The sequence below is a fragment of the Talpa occidentalis genome, unplaced genomic scaffold (genome assembly GCF_014898055.3).
Source record: "Talpa occidentalis isolate TD23 unplaced genomic scaffold, MPIMG_talOcc4v2.1 talOcc4.13, whole genome shotgun sequence".
NCBI classification, from domain to species: Eukaryota; Metazoa; Chordata; class Mammalia; order Eulipotyphla; family Talpidae; genus Talpa; species Talpa occidentalis.
In genome coordinates, this window is record NW_023601322.1 from 88771227 (window position 1) to 88790941 (window position 19715).

Consider the following 19715-nt stretch of genomic DNA (forward strand, 5'->3'; position numbering starts at 1 on the left):
ATCATGAAGCATTCTGGAGCACAGTGAGATTCTGTGCTCTGGAAGCTCACTCACAGGAAGGTGTGATCACTGTGAATAATCCATTCAGCTGTACTATTTTTGCCCTGGAGTTGATTCAGTAGTGAATTCATTTGAACTAACCCTCAATTTTCTCTGTTTCAGGATATAAGATTTTAAACGGTGAGGGATGAGTCTCAGAGGACAACTTCTTAAATGAATTTGTCTTTCCTTGAAGTACTCATTTGAGATTATTCTTTTCTCATTATCTACCTCTGCTGTAATTGGTAGAGCAAGGCTGTGTTGCTTCATGGATACAATGGCATGTTACCATAGCATAATGTCCTGAGAACAGAAGGCAGATGAGTGCATATTTTATTAATACTCAAAAGATTTTATGTAAGACTCATGTCTTGAGGTTTTTTTTCCATCTCTCTATCACAATAAGGCCAACTCTTTCAAGGGGGAAGATATATATTGTATAATGTGTGTCACCTTCTATGCTAATTTATTATATATTTCAAGGTGTTTGAAAACTGATTATTATCTCCATGGATATTTTCTGATCATTGTTTCTTTAGTCTTACTATATACTATCAGAAATAACAAGATGTAAATAATGTAATAGAATTTCATTTAATAAGTATATTTAAAGTTCAACTTTTCCAGAAACAGCATTTTAATTACATTCAAAGTGTGTTCATTTTAAATATCACCAAATTCATCATTTATATACAGCGTTGGCTATTAGAAAACAAATGGAAACTAAAACAAGATTTTTTTTTAAGTCCTTACTTCCAAATTTAGTACACTGTAACTGTTAAATATTTATCTAAATGAAATGTATACATTATCAGAAAAACAAGTTGTATTAATAGGAAAGTAACTCTGATACACATATAGTGGAACATAATTCACATTGGTGTAAATTACAGGTATATTTCAAAGTATAAAACAAAATAAAAAACCCAATAACTACAAATAAAGGCAAAAATTGTAACTAATATTCTGAACTAATGTACCTGTAATACTTCCCCAGAAAAAGTAGAAGCGTTCTCAAGATTTTATAATGACCCAAGATTTTTCATTCTTATCTTCAATACATTGTCCACTGTATGAAAACAGACAACTTAGACTTTCTTTTTGTCTTTCAAATAGATTCAGTGACCAAAAGGTATCATAAGTGCTATTAAATCTGTTCTATTTAGAGCTCAGTAACCAAGGTATTTCTTTGATTTTCCCCTGAACCTCTAGTTTTCTACAAGTCTCTAATTTATACAACGGTGAAAAAAAGAGATCAAATAATTCTGAGATGGCAAAGAATTATTAGAGTTGGCACTAACACAGGATTACAAAAAGTTATCCCTCATTTATTAAATCATAAATACACAAAAAGAAAAATCTTATCTGAAAACATGAATAAAAAGTGCTCGAAAAATCGAAAACATTAAAAATGTGGTGCTTGTGGGCTTCAGTTTTGAAGACATAACTACTAAGCTACTACTTCTGTTGAGTTGTTTTTTAAACTTGCATAACTTGTTTAAATATTTAAATTGTTTAATCAAGTTTCCCTAGCCAAAACAGGTCATAATTATTGTGCTCATGTAAGAGCCATGTGAAGACTGTAATAAGGGGAATAAAAGGATATGATAACCATCAAGTTAAAACTGGAAGAACTAGGAATAAAACTAAGCACTTACCCGATTGATCAAAGACAGGGAGGAACTCTGCCTTTCTTCAGATTTTTCTGCATTTCATAATCACATAATGAACTGTCTTAATCAGCACACACTATGTTTAAAAGGGACATTTCTGGAATTTATCTGCTTGTTTTGCTTGCCTGTTTGTTGATGATAAATCTTAATCATGCTCAGATGTACGGACATATTCAGGTCTTTCTGAAGTGTGAACAATTTACTTTGCATGTAAATAAAATCACCAATAAGAGTATTTAGTGTTTCACACAAATGAACTGCTTAACTTCAAATTAAGCATGTTTAAAATAACTGCTGCTTTGTCAAAAAATGAAATTATTTTATTCAATTATAAACATACAGTAACAAATATTACACAATCATTCCCTATGATTACTATAAAAATTTAAATTATTGTTTTCTCTTCATATGAAGATAATGGTTCTAAAACAACAGTCTAAAACAGAATAGCAAATCTATAAACACAACCCCTTCTCAGTCTGTGGAAGTCAGTGCACTCAGAAGTTATAAATAGGTATGATGTTCTTCCATAAGAAGGGTTCTAGAAAGATTAAAATGAAAAAAGGAAGAAAAGATAATCTGAAAAACAACCTAAGAATCACAAATGCAGGTGTTAGTCATTCAAGTGAGGTACCGGGGAATCAATCAGTTGTGCTTTTTTCTCCCAATGGAAGACGTTCCCATAACTGGAGCAACTGTTCACCAACCTGAGGTTCTAGCTCCTAGATAAATCAAAAATCACAATCAACACAAATAACTGGATTGAATTTTTATCACCAAAACCTAAACCAACAAAAATACGTAAAAATCATCTTAAATTTCATTTCTTTATCACAGTATACTAAAATAATATGGTATGCATCGTTCTAATTCTTGTGTTAAGGTTTATGGAACTGACTTCCAGAAATCAAGAATGTAGTTAGGCTGTAAATTCTGCAATTATTTGTGATAAAATGGTGAGAAATTTCCAAGGACTTCTGGAATTTCTATCTGGAAAGAATGAACTTTGCCTTTGTTTTTATTTAAATTTAGATATGACAACATTAGCATTTGTACAACATAATGATTTGATATTTAAGAAAAGCACTCTCAAATTTTAACGGTTTATTGGAAAATCTAACATATTCAATTTATGGTATTTTTTTCAAGAAACTATCTTAGGTGACTGACCATATGTTCTTATCTTAAAGACTAGATTTATTTAAAAATAATCAGAGAATAAAACTTAAATTATTCTTATATAATTAAAAAGAATGCCATTTAGTTTCCTTATGACATTGTATCTCTGATGTGCATGAAAACAGAACCCTGACACTTTTCATATGGTAATGTAAAGTGAGTCAAACTGGTTTAAATAAATTATTAGTCATGTTACTTCAGGCAAGTCTAATTTCTTTTTACTTTCCTACAAATATTGGACTAGTAACTCATTTTATGCATAAGAATTATTTCAGATAAGCAGCTAGCACAGTACTCAATCTATGTGTTAATTCCATCACCTTAGCGAGTTTAAAATGCACATGAACAGCATCACAAGGGCAAAGTAAAACATAATAGAAATAAGACAAGTCACAAAAAATGGTACTATTTATGCTACGTAATTAAAGTCATAAAGAAATTAGATACTGTTATTATCTGTAGACTTTAATCAGATTACTTCAGAAACCATCTTTAGTTACGAGACAACACAGCTTATGAAAGATTTTACACACATACAAATATACATTTACAAGATATTAAAAGGTACAGTGAGCTCTAGCATACCCATTTGGCAGGCAGGTTTCAACTAGGACTTTTACAAAACTTAACCACTATTTCCCATGTGCATATGCAATAAATACTTTTTATTTTTATATTTGTCCCTCAAACAAATCACTGATAACAGCAACACTGAGAAAAAAGAAAAGAACTATAATATGTTATTGTATACCTGCCCATCTCTGCTAATCTGGACTTTCTTGTTGTCATTCCAGGGATTGAGTAGATGGTGTGCAAATTGAAAGGGAAGACTTTCTTTTCGTATCCACTCCACCTTAAATACTCCTCCTAATCCAGCTGAACCCCAATCCTGGCTCTTCTCCCTTCCTATCTCAGAAGACATCCTAGAAAATCCCTGTGGGTACAAAGAGGGAAAACGGTAAGCATAAGGATGATACTCAGATATGTGAATTCAATCTATTTGAGAAAGCAGGGAGGTTTTTTGTTTGTTTGTTCTAGGTAAAAGTGAAATATAAAAATAATAAATATACAACAAAACCAAAAATAAGATATTTATTCAATTTTTTATGAAAAATTCTTAACAAATTTTAGAGGAAAACCAATACTAGCCTTCCAACATAATTTCAAATATGAAGACATTTCCCAAATACTGTATGAACAATTTCAAATTCACATTTATTGCATGAAAAACGGACACACCTAACCTCTATGTTTTTACTTCTAAAAATTAAAATTGTACCAAATAATAAATTCATGATTTTGTAAATTCAGATAATATATCAAGTCAAGATGGGTTAAGAAATATAAGAAAAGCACTGTTTCGTGATGTCAGCACTAACTTCTCTATTTAAATAAACATTTTACCAAAAAATCAATCTTCTCATTACTTTTGTAATCCACCTGAGAGAGAGTAAATCTAAAGTTGCCTTCAGAAGGAGAAACTTTTATTTGGAGAGGATCTGGTAAGATAAGGCAGAACCAAAGACAACCCTATTCATTGTTCCTTGAGGAGGTGCAAATTATTCCTCATTCTCAGTCAAGCAAAACATATTTTTCCCATTCCATGCAACAAAAAGCCAGGTTTGATTTTCTTTTTTTTTTTTTTTACTCTATATGATCTAAGCTGCCAACAGAACAATCTCATTTTACTATTTCAGGATGGCTCACCTGGAAATGTCCAGATCCTTGAACAGAAAATACCAAGTAAACCATGCTGCTTTCCCAAAAGGCTCGATTTAGTTTCCGCTCATTACTAGGGGTTGTAGACCAGATACCCTTCTGCTGAGAAATTTCAAGGTTTCTCAAATTGCTACTCTTCATTATGAAGTATCGAATAGGCATGTTTGGTCTTGGTGAAGGAGATTTTGAGCCCTATAAAAGAATGCATAAATTCTTGAAAGGCAATCTGACCTTCCACAATCAATAGGCCCCATTAAATAACATCTTCATAAACATAAGCCAAAATATTTTATAAATATTCAACAAATGCAAATAATTCTCTATCATGCCTGAAAACCTATACAAGGTTCAATCAAAATGAGGTCAAAGTCAAATCCAAGTACTCATTTTCATAGCATTCAATCCCCACTTAAGAAAGGATTCTAGATTACTAACTCTGATTTATACTCCAAATGTACTTTCAGAAAATAGTTTAATAAACTTTCAAAATTTGAAAACAAACAAAAAAATTATTCTAGCTTACTGCCTGGGCACAGTTTCCAGGCAACAGTGCAAGGAAGGGAACGCAAAAAGACTTGAGTGTTGGGCCTCCCCGGTGGCGCAGTGGTTGAGTGCTGGGTTGCGAAGCTGCCTGCAGCCTCTGCAGCACCGGTTTGATCCCCAGCCACCAGAGGAGGGTCCCACATGGTGCGCAGACCTCTCCTGCCGCCCATTGCTCCCCTCAGCAGTGTACTTCTGTCCTTCTGCCTGCTCTGCTCCCCGCTCTGGCTCTGGTGAATTCTCTCACCCTCCCGCGCTTCTGACTATATCCAGTGCTTGTATAAATAAATAAATAAATAAATAAATTAATTAATTAATTAATTAAAAAAAAAAAAAAAAAAAGACTTGAGTGTCCTCACTAAACTGCATAGCTAAAGCATAGAATTTAGAGACCAAATTTGCTTGGCAGGGTACTTGACAGAAGAGATTTGCACAGAAAGAAGGTCTTGGGAACTACAGAGGGGTTTCCATAGGTATTTGGCTAAGAACTGACCTACACATGAGTTAAGGAAAAAGTAACCTGAAGTCAGGGAAGACCCAAAAGACAGCAATAGGCCAAACAGTTCCCAGAGCTCACACATAGCTGAGAATTTTTACTTTATCCCTAGTCAAAACATAGGCATTAGCTCACTGAAATATCAGCATTGGAACTAAATTAGTATGAGAATAAAAATTGTTGTGGACCTGCCCTAACAATTCTTGAAAGGCAAATCCTGAAAACAGTAAACTGACTGAAACTACCTTAATTGTGTACCAAAAATATGTCTAACACTACTTAAAGATATAAAACAAAAATCTAGCATTCAAACCAAACTACACAGAATATGAACAAACATCACCCACAAGCAGGGGGAAAAATTAATCCAATAGAAAAAGACTAGAACCTGACAAATGATAAAACTGGGAGACAAGAATATTAAAGGAATTATAATAAATATGCTTACTATGTTCAAGACGGTAGAAGAAACATGAACATGATAAGAGGAGAAATGGAACATACTTGTATTTATTTATTTATTTACTTATTTATTTATTAAAGATTTACTTATTTATGCATACAAGAGCAGGGGTACAGGCCAGAGATGCGGGGAGTGAGAGGATTCACTAGACCGAGTGGGGAGCAGAACAGGCAGACTGACTGAAATACACTGCTGAGGGGAGCAGCGGGACAGTCAGGAGAGGTTTGCTGCACCATGTGGGTAGCTCCCTGGCCAACCAGGGATTGCGCACTCCTGCTGCAGAGGCTGTGGATAGCTGCATAGTGTGGTGCTTAACCCCTTGCGCCACCAGGGTGGCCCCTTATTTTTTTAAAAGCACAACCTTTGCTTTTTTTTTTTTAAAGATTCTTTTTAAAAGACTCAAAAGGAAGCTCTAAAAAAAGGTACATATTTGAAATGAAAACACAATAGAAAGAATGAACAGCAGATTAGATATTACAACTAAAAATGTCAATGTAAAAAATAAAGACATAGCAACTGAAACTATGTGAAGTGAAACACAGAAACAAAAAATGAGACAAAGGAAGAGAGCAGCAGTGACCTGTAGAATGGTATCAGGTTGTCTGACATTTGTGTATCCAGACCCCCAGAAATGAAGAGGGAGATGGGCAATATTAAAGAAATAATGGTCCTACATTTCCCACAATTAATGAAAAACTATAAACAAACAGATTGGAGAAAAATTTGGAAGGAAAAATATATAAAGAGAAAAACATGTAAAAAGAATTTAAAATCAAATTTCTGAAAATGAGTGATAGAAACAAAGATAAGAATGATAGTAAATTTCTCATCAGAAACTATGTAAACCAGAAGATAATGTAGTGAGATCTTAACAAGCATAAAAGAAAACCACTGTCAACTTCTACTACATACACATTAAAATAACTTCCAAAAATAAAAGCAAAAAGAACTTTTCAGACAAAAATCTTAAAAGAATTCATTTCCAGAAGATCTATACTAGAAGGGAAGAGTATATGATACAATGTAGAAATTCATACATATGAAAAAAACACAGGAAATGATATTGAGTGAATGTAAGACATTTTTTCAGACTTAACCACTGTTCCAAGGTTTTCAAACTATAGCTGAATTAGAACGATACTGACTCAAAGTACACTAGTATAATGCAATACGTAATGGATAGCAGACATTTAAAGAAAAAAATGACACCAAATCTACACATCTTTTGCAAAAAACTGAAGTGTTAGATACTTATCAATTAATTTTATGAGGTCAACATTACCCTAATGCCAAAAACATACTAAGAAAATACAAGGGAAGAGAACTATAGAATATTATCCCATGTGAACAAAGAGCCTTCATTTAATAAACAGTTTAACTGAACAAAACCAAATCCAGCAATATTGAAAAGGAATAATACATCATAATTAAGTAAGGTATACATATTAGAAAATCAAGCAATGAAATCTACCATATTAACATTTCATTAGATGTTAAGAATATCTTAATATGATCATGTCAATACATCTTAAGAAAAACACTAAATACAGTTCAATGCTTATTCATAATAAACAGCAAACTTGATCCAAAAGAGAATGTCCCACGGTTACATCATGCTAAATGGTGAAACCCTTAAAGCTTTCTTTCCTTCTAAGGTCAAGGCAAAGGTGTCTTCTCTCAGTACCTTCACTAAACTGGAGGTTAACATTTAACTGCAGATAAGGCAAGAAAAAAAACAAAAGACCGTGCACAGACTGCAAAGAAAAATAAAATGACTTCATTAATTAACAGGCTGCATGATTATCCTAAATATAGAAAATCTGAGAAATCTACACAAAAAGCTACTAGAATTAATGTAAAGTATGGTCAAGCAATATAGGACAAATATGCAAAATTCAAATGTTTTTCTATGTGCTAAGATGAGTAAGTAAAAACTGAAATCTTAAAAATACAAAATATTCAGGAATAAACTTACAAAAAACGTGAAATACCTGAACTCTGAAATTTATAAAACACTCTTCTGAGATATGAAAAAATAGCTAAATAACTGCAAGTATATACTACTATGCTTATGGTTTGGAAGATTAAAAATTGTTGTCAATTTTCCTCAGATTAATCTACAGTGCAATTCCACTCAAAAAGAATTCCGTAGAAATTGGCAAGCTGATTCTAAAGTTATATGAAAGCACACAAGACCTAGGATAGTCAAAACAATTTTGAAAAAGAACAAAGTTAGAGAACAAACATTAACTGATTTCAAGACTTGTTATAAAGCTACTACAATATCAAGTTATTTTAGCATTGACAAAAAAGACAAATGTACAAATCAACGAAACAGAACAGAGCCCGATAAATAAAACACATTTTATTAATTACATTTTGACAAAGGTGCCAAAGTAATTCAATGAAAAAAGGATGATCTTTCAACAAATGGTACTGGAAGAATTACATAGACAAAAAATAATCCTTCACCCACCCATACTCGAAACAAAAATTAACTCAAAATAGAATATATATCAAAATGTAAGATTTTCAACTTAAAAATTTTAGAAGAAATTAGGAGGAAATCTCTGTAATATTAGGTTAGGCAAAGATCTCATGACATAAACTTACAACAAAATAAAAACAACCAATAAACAAGAACAAAATGTTCAAAAAAAATTTGAACAAATACTTCACAGAAGATGATGCCAACAGCCAGAGAAGATGGCTAATAAGCACATGACAAGATGATCAACACTGTTAGTCACTGAGGAAAGGCAAATTATGATTATATAGGATATCGGGCCTCCCCGGTGGCGCAGCGGTTGAGCGCTGGGTTGCGAAGCTGCCCGCGGCCTCTGCGGCGCCGGTTCGATCCCCGGCTGCTCCCCGGCCACCGGAGGAGGGTCCCACATGGCACGCAGACCTCTCCTGCCGCCCGCTGCTCCCCTCAGCAGTGTACTTCGGTCCTTCTGCCTGCTCTGCTCCCTGCTCTGGCTCTGGTGAATTCTCTCACCCTCCCGCGCTTCTGACTGTACCCAGTGCTCGTATAAATAAAAACAAAACAAACAAACCAGCAAACAAATAAATAAATAAAGCATGCATCTATTAAAAAAAAAAAGATTATACAGGATATCGCTATATACTCACTAGAATGGTTGAAATTAAAAAGACTAATAATGTTAAGTATTGTCAGAATATGGAGCAAATGGAACTCTCAAGATTACCGCAAAGAATGAAAAATAGTAAAGTCACTTTAAAAAACAGTGGAAAAGTTTCTTGTAAAGTTCTACATATACTTACTACACAATCCAACAATCAATTACTTGGTATTTAACCAAGAATAGAAAACATTTATACATCAAAGACTTGTTCTTGAATGTTATAGCAACTTTCTTCATAATAGCCAAAATAGGGACTATACCAGAACACCGCTCAGCATTAAAGAATAAATGAGTAATACATTCAATAACATAGATGCATTTCAAAAATGAAATATGCCCGTCAAAAAAGCTATACATGTGATTCCCTTTAAAGGAAATGATAGAAAATGCAAAACTCTGGGGACAGAGAGCAGTTCAATGATTACCAGGACCCAGAGGTGATGGAAAATGTAATGTTCTGTACATGAATATGGTACAGTTACCCAATTGTACACAACTGTCAAATTTCATCAAATTATACAATTTTACTAAGTGTAAATTATACCTTACTAAAGGTATTTAACATAAAACAAAATATAACAAAACCAAAAAAACTAACACCACAAAAACATTCCCTGTCCTCTTACTGAACGTGTTTCGGCAGGCACTTTCATCAAAACACAACACATTACGAAATACTAGCCATATACTTAGTTAGGTACCAAGAATGCAGGAAAGTAAAAATAAACATATTCTGAAATTCTGAAATTATTCATAATACACATTTTTAAGAAGAGACATACTTCTTAATTCCTTAACACTTCCTATCTTCCTAACCCTTTCTTGTCTTGAGTTTTTAATATTACCACTGATTTGGAGAAATGAATTAATGATTGAAAAAAAATTGAAATCATAAACCAAAATAATTTCAAATCTTGTTATATGTTTTAACAAAAAAAGATTTTAAAATATAGAGAGCAAATAATGAATTGCCCAGCTATATGCTATCAGTTTTAAAATACCCCAGCACGGTTAGAAACTAGAAATATTTGGCAAGTAGGAAAAACTGGGGGAAAAATTTTACTCAAAGTATTTGAAGTTTTCCTGCTTCAGTGTATTTCCAGGACAGAGGTCAGAACTAGTAACAGAAAAATATGACTGTTCTACAATTTTGTTTCAACATGTAACAGAAGGGGTACTACACTGTTCCTTGCAACACTGACTCTGAGGTACTCTACCTTTCCTGAGGAAGGAGGAGAAGGACTAGCACAAGGACTTGGGTAACTACTACTGTCTGTAGATTTCACAGAAGATTGATCTGACCGATCATCAGTGCTTCGTTTAGGATGCAGTATTCCTCTATCTTTGAACTTCTGAGGTGGATGTAGTGCTGGAGATGGGGATTTCATCAATACTCTTGGGTGAGAAAAAGGAAGCAAAGGTCAGTTATACAAAAGTTTGTAACACAAAATGGTATTTCAAACACATTCCAATGATATTATGATTTATGAAATAGTTTTTAAATAGGGATTCTATTATATTTAGGCATTCAGAAACAATATTAGGATTAGAAAAACAACAGTTAAAAATATTTAAAATAATCTACAGAAATCTTTAACTTAACATTAACAAATACCAAGGAGTTACTTCCCTTACAAAAGTATTAACCTCTTTTATGATGGTATATAGGAGAGCTCTTTAACAATTATATTTCATATTGATATTTAATGTCTTTTTATGTCATAAAACTTACTTAAATACATCTATTCTAATGACCCTTACAAGAATATCACCTACTCCACTTTTCTTTCACTTTCATATATCTGACAACCAAGTATACTAAAAATTACAGTATGGTAAACTACAAGTGGACTAGTACTCAAGAGTAGGTTTCCCGACAGTATTAAAATTATCGCTAATTACATATGTGATACTGGGCAACTCTCTTATCTGAGCTATAATTTCTTTATCTACTAAAGGGATTATATAGGTAACAAGGTTCTTCTATTTTAAAATTCTATGACTAAATGTAATGAAGATAACAGTCAGATACCTTTATATTTTTTAAAGAAGTCTTTGTGGAGCAAACTCAAATTTAAAAAAACAATAATAAAACACTAAGTACTTTTTGAAATAGTACAATATAAAGACCACCTATAAAATATTTTTGTCAAAAAACTGGATCTAATCAAGCCCTGAAAGCTAACTGCCAAGCTACATAAAACACATAGGGTATAGCAATAAATCATGCCATCAGGAAACAAAGCGACAAATCCAGCACTGTGGGACACCTCACAGTACCACTGACCTAGGATTCTCCAGAAAGTCATCAGAGGAACTGCTCTAGATCACAAGAGACTCAACAAACATGACAACCTAATACAACGCATGAATCCTCGCCAGGTGCTTATTCAAATAAATCTTTAGTTTGAGAATTAGAGAATTGATCATTTTCCTGGGACTCTGAATGATTTTGATGATATAGGAAAAAAAAAACCTATTTTTAAGACATGCATATTTAAATATATAAGGATAAAATGACATGATATATGGGACTTAGTTTGAAATTCAGAAACAAAAAAAAAAGGATGCAAAAATGAAAAAGTGGGTAGAGGAAACAAGTAGGTGAAAATTTTGATAACTATATGGAACTCATTATGGTATATCATTTACACTGCTATGTTTAACAGTAGTTATACAAATTGGAAACAAAAGCAGTAATGTTAATAACATATTTACAGCAAAATTAGTAATGTACAAAGCTTCCAGAGTCTTACAATTATAATTAACTGTGCCTTCAAGACAAGTTAAAATAGCTACTACTTCTCTTTAACATCTTAGATCTAGGGTTCTTTCACAAATGAAATAAACCAGCAAAAACCTAATGATACGATCAAAAAAGATAATAAATGTACATCTGAATCATTAATGACAACTTTCAACTTTCATTCTGAAGTTTCCTCCAAGATTTCTTTCAAATAGAAATAAAATGTTCCCCAACCATTCCATTCAATTTTTCACTTAATAGGAACAAAGAGTTATGATAGAAAGGTAACAACGTTATCTCACTTTGTTATAGAAAAGGTATGTTTGCCCTCTGCCATCAGGTAGTATTATTTAGAAAAATGACAAGAATAAAACATTTTCAGTTTAGGGTAGGACATTAGCAATTTCCATTTCTGTAATAGTTTCTACAGTTAAGTAATAATGTTTTATTAAAAGAAATTATTATTTAATCTCTATCTTGCCACCCTGGAGTGAAAACTCTAACTACAAAACCTTTTTCTCAAAGAAGTAATCCTACAAAGATTATAACTTGTCCCTTCAAAAATAAATCTTCCTAAGAGTCCTCACTCTACTTGTCTTCAAGCCACATGAATCTAAGGTCTTAGTTATCAATATATCCAACAGTGTGAATGTGGATAAAATTCTATACCCCACTGTTCAACAGGTAACAGACTGAAGAGGGCAAGGCTGCAACTTGTAAGGAAACTTACAAGGGGAACAGAACAGGTGGATCTACTGAAATACACTGCTGAGGGGAGCAGTGGGTGAGACAGGACAGGTCTGCTGCACCATGTGGGTATCTCCCTGGCAGGGGATTGAACTTGTGCAGCAGTGGCTGTGGATAGCTTCAGAGTGCTGTGCTTAACCCCTTGCGCCACCAGGGAGGCCCTGACTGGTAGTTTTAAAGAGTCTAAAAGCCCAAAGACATCCGGTTAATTATAATTGGTGGGTTAGTTTACCAGGGTGTATTCAACAACTGAAATTTATTTCCTCACAATTCAGGGCCAGAAGTCCAAGATCAAGGTGCTAACAGTGATGGTTTATTGTACCAGTAAACTTTTAGAACAAATTTTTCCAAAAAAGAGCATTCTAAGAAGAAAATACGCTTTTTACTATTCTTTCATTCAGCAGAGTCTACATTAGGGAGAAAGTTCAGGCACACAAACTATGAGAACATTTTCTTAGCAACTGGCTGAATTATTGCCAAAATGCATTAATCAAGGACTTTGGAAACCATTAATACATTATTCTGCTTTAACTGAAGACTTTACTTTGTTTAAATAAGAAAAATCTGATCAAAAGAATTACTAAAAACAACTTCATCTGATCCTTAAAAAAGTAGTAAGCATCACATTTTTCATGTATCTATTTTCAGTTTTTTAACTATGAAATTATATTCTATGTCTCTATAGTCTTATAGAGACTTTTCTACCAATAGTACCATAACAAGCAACACAGGCAAAAATGTTTTTTATGTTATAAATTCCAATGGGTAAAGAAAAATTGCTTGAGAGAGAGAACCTTAAATTTAATTCTAATAAATGTTTCACAATCAAAAATACGTCTCCAAGTCAATGATTCACTATAACCACCAGAAAGTAAGAGCTCCCATTATTAATAATCACATAATAAGCAAAAATATAACTAATTGCTAAATACTAGAAAGAATTTAAAAAATGGCTAATTATAACAAAAACTTCATCACGACTGTTAGTTAATTTATATGCCTCCCCTCAATATAATGTAAATTCTCTGAAAAGACAGTGTCTTTTTTGTTTATTGTTACAGTCCTCATACCAAGAGCAACAAGCATTCATACTAATATCTAGGTAAGAGAGGCTAACCATTTAAACATACATAGCCAACAATTCTTTTGACATAGGGCATCTAGGAAAATGTCCCTTGGCATATATTAACTAAAATACATAACAAAAAAATACCACTATCCTTTTAACAGACACTAAATTTGTAAATTCTGGAAAGTAACCATTGAAATTTTCCTGATAAAACATTTCGTTATTAAATAACTCAGAGTTACCAGTTTAAATTCCTCCATATTAACTTAATACTTTCAATAATTATATCTTAAGAGTAAAAAACTCATCCCATTGTAGCATAACCTCTTCATGTACCTTAGAATATAAAAAACTAATTTTTAAATATTACAAAAGAATATGATATGATATGAAACTCATTTTTGGGCCTCCCTGGTGGCACAAAGGATTAAGCACAACACTGTGAAGCTGTCCACAGACTCTGCAGCACAAGTTCAATCCCCCAGCTGGCTAGGGAGCTACCCACATGGTGTAGCAGACCTCTCCTGTCTCACCCGCTGTTCCCCTCAGCAGTGTATTTCAGTCAGTCTGCCTGTTCTGCTCCCCACTCTGTCTCTGGTGAATCCTCTCACCCCCTGCACCCCTGACCCGTACCCCAGTTTTTGTATGCATAAACAAATAAATCTTAAAAAAAAAACAACTAATTTTAATGGAGAAAATGTTTCCCATTTTAACAAAATATTATAAACCTACCTTTCTGCAGTAGCAGACTCCTCAGAAAATTCGATATCTGCTGAAGTTTTCCTACTATTATTTGACCTCCAAGATGATGCCAAAGGAAGTTCTTCTGAAGACATAGGCCTTGGTCTTTGACCAATCCCAGAGGGTTGTTGTAAACCTGCAGACTGTTCTTCAGTGCTTAAAACAGCTATAATTGCTCTTATGGTAGCTTCATCAACTTGAGACCAAGGTTTGGATGGAGCTCTCATTCGGCGTAAAAATAAGCTGTGCCACTTTTGTCTAAGCTGCAGCAATAAACTGGCTGCCTATAAAAAAAATATGTTGCCCAGTTCAAATAGATAAAAGCAAAATGGGTATCACATTTGCAAGACAACTTATTTACAAAGAAACTATTTTACACTTCATATTATTTACTAATAATTCCATTATTGTATGAAATAAAATTTCTTATTTACCACATTTGAGACACTAGAGACACAAAATCAAAAGAAACAGAACAATGAGAAAGATAGTAAACAATGGGTGGTAGAATGTGATCAATTCTGGAAAAGTAACAGCAAAGTAAATGAAGAAAAATGCACCGATTCCATTCATACCTAAGTGTCTACTGAACATCCATACAATGTTGTCCAGAGAACAGCTGGATTCAGAGATCCAAAACTATGTCTAAGCTAGAGATAAAATGAACTTGGGAATAATCAATCATCAATCAGGAGCAGCGGGTGAGACAAGAGGTTTGCTATGCCATGTGGGTCACCTCCCTGGCCGGGGATCGAACTTGTGCTGCATTGGCTGCGGAGAGCTTCACAGTGCTGAGACTCAACCCCTCCCACCACCAGGGAGGCCCCTGGGTTACTATATCTAAAAGTGAGGTCCCTGGAGGTTATGCAAGGACAGTAAAAAAAGCAGAATAACAGAGTGTGGAGAACATCTAAGATTTAAGGCACCAACACATACATAAGAGCCAGTCAAAGAACCTAAGACCTCTCCAGGACAAAGAAGAACAACAAAAGATTAATGTCACAGTACTAGTGACAATGAAGTTGGGGCAAGGACGAGGGTGAAAAATACGGAAGGGTAGAATTACCAAAAAAGGATACATAGGATAGAGCCCAATACTAAAGAGAAGTCAAATTTATCAAGGACAGCAGGCTGACTTTAATAGCATGGAGGACAATGCTGACCTTGACAAGGACAATTTCAAGGAAGTGAAAGGCTGAGTGGGAATGGAAGTGAGGATGCAGTGGACTGAAGAGAGGAATGGCGCAAGAGCAAACCAGCAGCTAGTGTCAACCACTGACAACATGGCTGCCACCCACCCAAATACATCCATATAGAATAACCTTAAAAGTAAAGAGAATTAAGGAACAGCTTTATAAAAAAATTTCTTTATTTGAAAACAAAAATTCATCTCTCACAATTCATAAATATGTAAAAAGAGAAAAGTGAATGAATTCCTACCTATTAGAAACAGTTATACAAGATAAAGTGAGGGCTTGTGTATACAATATTCAGTATTTTCATATACACAGAAACACACAAATTATATCATGCTTAAACACTAAGCCACCCCTGGATTTTTTAAATCTGGTACTGGAATAAATCCCAATACAGAAGAGAATGTATGAGGACCCCATGAAAACCAAAAACTAAGCTGTATTTTCTAATAGTAAAGGTTCAACATTAAAGACAAAATTTTCATAATGGTGTACATATCAATTCAAATAACAGAATGAAAGACATGTATTATAATACTAAAAAGCAACTTACCTCTGGTTCTAGTTTGAAATTGAACCACTCATCAAGTTTCAAAGCTGCCAAATTAGCAGTAGTTCTATCTTCCATTTCACTGTCACTACTGTCATTAGGAATACCATCGGCTGCTCAAACGCAAATTGAAAACAAAAACTTATCACTTTTAACTTCTTACATCGTAGCAAAACATTAAATCAATATAGAAAATCTACTTTTACACAAATCCCCCTAATACAATTTGTTGAGCGTTCTCCAAACCCAACAGATCACAAACTAAATCTCAATACTTAGGAGGTAAAAAGATACTGTAAACACTACAATCTCTAAAACAAAATGCAATAAAAAAGACAAAAACTTAAAATCAAAGCAATCTTCAATAGTAACTGGATAAAGAATATTAAGAACTCAAAAGAAAGGAATGAGAATATAAAAGATTAAGCTATGCTCAATACTCATGTAATTCCACAAGTTTTAATTTAAATAAAAGAGAAACGGGCTTCCCTGGTGGTACAAGGGGTTAAGAACCACACTATGAAGCAATACGCAGCCTCTGTAGCACGAGTTCAATCCCTGGCCTGCCAGGGAGCAACCCACATGGCACAGCAGACCTCTCCTGTCTCGCCTGCTGCTCCCCTCAGCAGTGTATTTCAGTCAGTCTGCCTGTTCTGTTCCCCACTCTGTCTCTGGTGAATCTTCTCACCCCCCGCATCTCTGGCCTGTGCCCCAGCTCTTGTATGCATAAATAAATCTTTAAAAAATAAAGAAATAAAAGAGAAACTACCCTAAATACATCTTGAAAAAAGTATAAAACCCAATGATTTCATTAATATGAAATACTAAGTTATTTTTTTTGTATTTTATACAATGAAAATAGCACAACACATACAGCACAATGGATAAAAGAAAAATATGGAAACACAGAAAAATACATAGTATTAAAAAGCAGTCACATAAGAATAATGGGTATACACGTGACTATACAATATTTCTTTTTTTTTAAAACATTTATTTATTCATTTTATTTGTTTACACAGCATTGGGTACAGTCAGAAGCGTGAGAGAATTCACCAGAGCCAGAGCGGGGTGCAGAACAGGCAGAAGGACCGAAGTACACTGCTGAGGGGAGCAGCGGGCGCAGCAGGAGAGGTCTGTGCGCCATGTGGGACTCTCACCGGCGGCCGGGGATCAAACTGGCGCTGCAGGGGCTGTGGGCAGCTTTGCAGCCCAGCGCTCAACCGCTGCACCACCTGGGAGGCCCTACAATATTTCTTTACTTACATTCACCTATCATTTAAATCCAAGTGGAAAAGAAAAGCAAACTTCCTATTAGCTAGATTAACTAAAAAGACACAATCACCATGCATGATTGACTTAGAAATCAATTTTAAGAACAGTGGTACGCTGTAGTGTTTCCTCAATCTTTACGTACCAAAAGGGCACTACTACATGAATTTTAATGATTTCACACTTTGGTTTAGTGCAAAAAAGAAAAAAAATCTCATCTCGGATTATTTCCTTTTAATCCATTTACCTCTGAATGATGAAGGTTCTTGAAGAGCATTACTTGCCAACCTCGCTGGTCCACAGAACACCAATACAGTGACAGGTGTCACTGCTGAACAACATCTAATATTAGCTATTCTATGTGCTCTGGTCATTTCATCATAAATAAGCCAATCTGTGGGAAGCGCCTGAATTGCTGCAGCTTGACCATTGGCTGGAGGAATCTATTAGGAAAATAAATCAAGAAATTGTTAACTGTATTTATCACTAAATTTACTAACACTTTTAAAATGTATAAAGTCCTTCAATGAAATAGATGTATATTAGAATCAAGCAAAAAAGAATGCAAGTTATTGTTCACATAGTTTGTATGAAAGTCCTCGTGAATTAACGCATTATTCCTTCCAACTCTACAATTCTATTAAAATTTTGCTTCAGTGTTGAGTTACACACCCATAACTAATTTCTTAAAGCATGTGGGTATTTGGAGCATTTTTCATTGATCTTGGATCTAAATTAGTTTCACCTCAAGACCTATGAGCATTAAAAATGTTTACCTTTTTATATTGAGGCTGACTGAGAACTGATGTGGGATGAAACCGCACTTTTTTCTCCTTTGGCCCTGTCAATACTACATTTTCTCTGTCCACATGGACTAAATTAGGATACATGCCTGCCACCAATGCAGCTTTAACGACAGCCCAGTTCTCGGAATTTGTGTTAACATCTCGAATATCACCACCACCTCGTGCTCTAACAAAACCTAGAAAACAGGGAAAAAAACCACACCAACTTTTCCTATTGTACAAAATACACTTATAAATTTGTGGTTTTTACAAAGTATTGCATAACCTATTTTAGTGATATTCGAATTTTACAATAAAATTCCCTCTGGAAATTTAAGGTCCAACAAAGCTCTGATTTACTCAGGCTAATGTTAGCAGTAGAGTCACTGGGGACACAGGGACTTATGAAAATTACATTGTCTTCATAAGGTTCTTCATAAGCTGCTACCAAGACATGCACAACAGCTGAAAACTAAATCACTGTTTTGACTTCTATAAATGACATTTTGATTATGACAGACACTAATATTGGGAGTGAAGTCAAATAAATAAAGACTATTTTTGCTGTAATTCTACAGGACCTTCATATTCCCCACATCTGAGACAACCTTATATATACTTTGGTTCATTTCTTACATTACTTTTGAACTTCGGGTAATTTATGAATCCAGGCTTTGTAACTTTTCTTGTGACTATTTCAATGTAGTACATACACTGCTCAGAAAAGAAATTCAAAGAAGCAATTCTAAAAGGAAATAGCAATACTGGCATAGTCTTAAAAAAAGAAAATTAAATGCCTTCAAGCAGTTGTTTGATATTCCAAAAATATGAAGACCAGAATTCATGTCAATTTACTTAACATTCTTTTATTGTTAGTTTAATAGAACTAAATAACTGTATATTAATACATGAAAAATTGAACTACAATATCTAAACTGACCTTTGCCAACAATTATAAGTTGCTCACTGCCAATAGTTTAAAGAGATATTAATATATTTCTAGATTAAAGTTTCTGCAGAAACTGTCGTATTTTCTTTTAATCAACAGTCGATGTCACATATTAATCTACAAAGCAGTTTATAAATAGAAGCTATACAACAATGTGATATCACAAAAATTAGATGACATCAGTTAACACTAGAAAACAATGAGGTATGGGGGCAGGGCACTCTCAGTTGTTTAAATAGGTTCTTTGGAGGAAAGCTTTACCTGATGCTCTTAGTTGACCAAGCAACTGAGTTCTCATGCCTATGATTATTTCCATGGTAGCTTGTGAAAGGAAATTCTTTTCACAAAAGGCTCGCTCCCAACCATCACTTCGTGCTTTCTGCCATGCCTATAAAAATATAATTA

The 19715-nt window shown here is 34.0% G+C and overlaps 1 protein-coding gene across 1 annotated transcript in view; it reads right to left on the reverse strand.

The window, feature by feature from the left end:
• Positions 1-638: 638 nt before the first annotated feature.
• Positions 639-19715, reverse strand: part of YTHDC2 (YTH N6-methyladenosine RNA binding protein C2) — a 55266-nt gene continuing 36189 nt past the window's right edge. Inside the window, exons 21-29 of the mRNA XM_037509499.2 lie at positions 19572-19698; positions 18353-18558; positions 17824-18019; positions 16308-16417; positions 14550-14842; positions 10473-10650; positions 4599-4802; positions 3643-3825; positions 639-2434 (exon numbers count right to left, since the gene is read on the reverse strand). Coding sequence (XP_037365396.1) covers positions 2354-2434; positions 3643-3825; positions 4599-4802; positions 10473-10650; positions 14550-14842; positions 16308-16417; positions 17824-18019; positions 18353-18558; positions 19572-19698 — 1578 coding nt within the window. The 3' untranslated portion in view covers positions 639-2353. The remainder of the gene's footprint in view (positions 2435-3642; positions 3826-4598; positions 4803-10472; positions 10651-14549; positions 14843-16307; positions 16418-17823; positions 18020-18352; positions 18559-19571; positions 19699-19715) is intronic.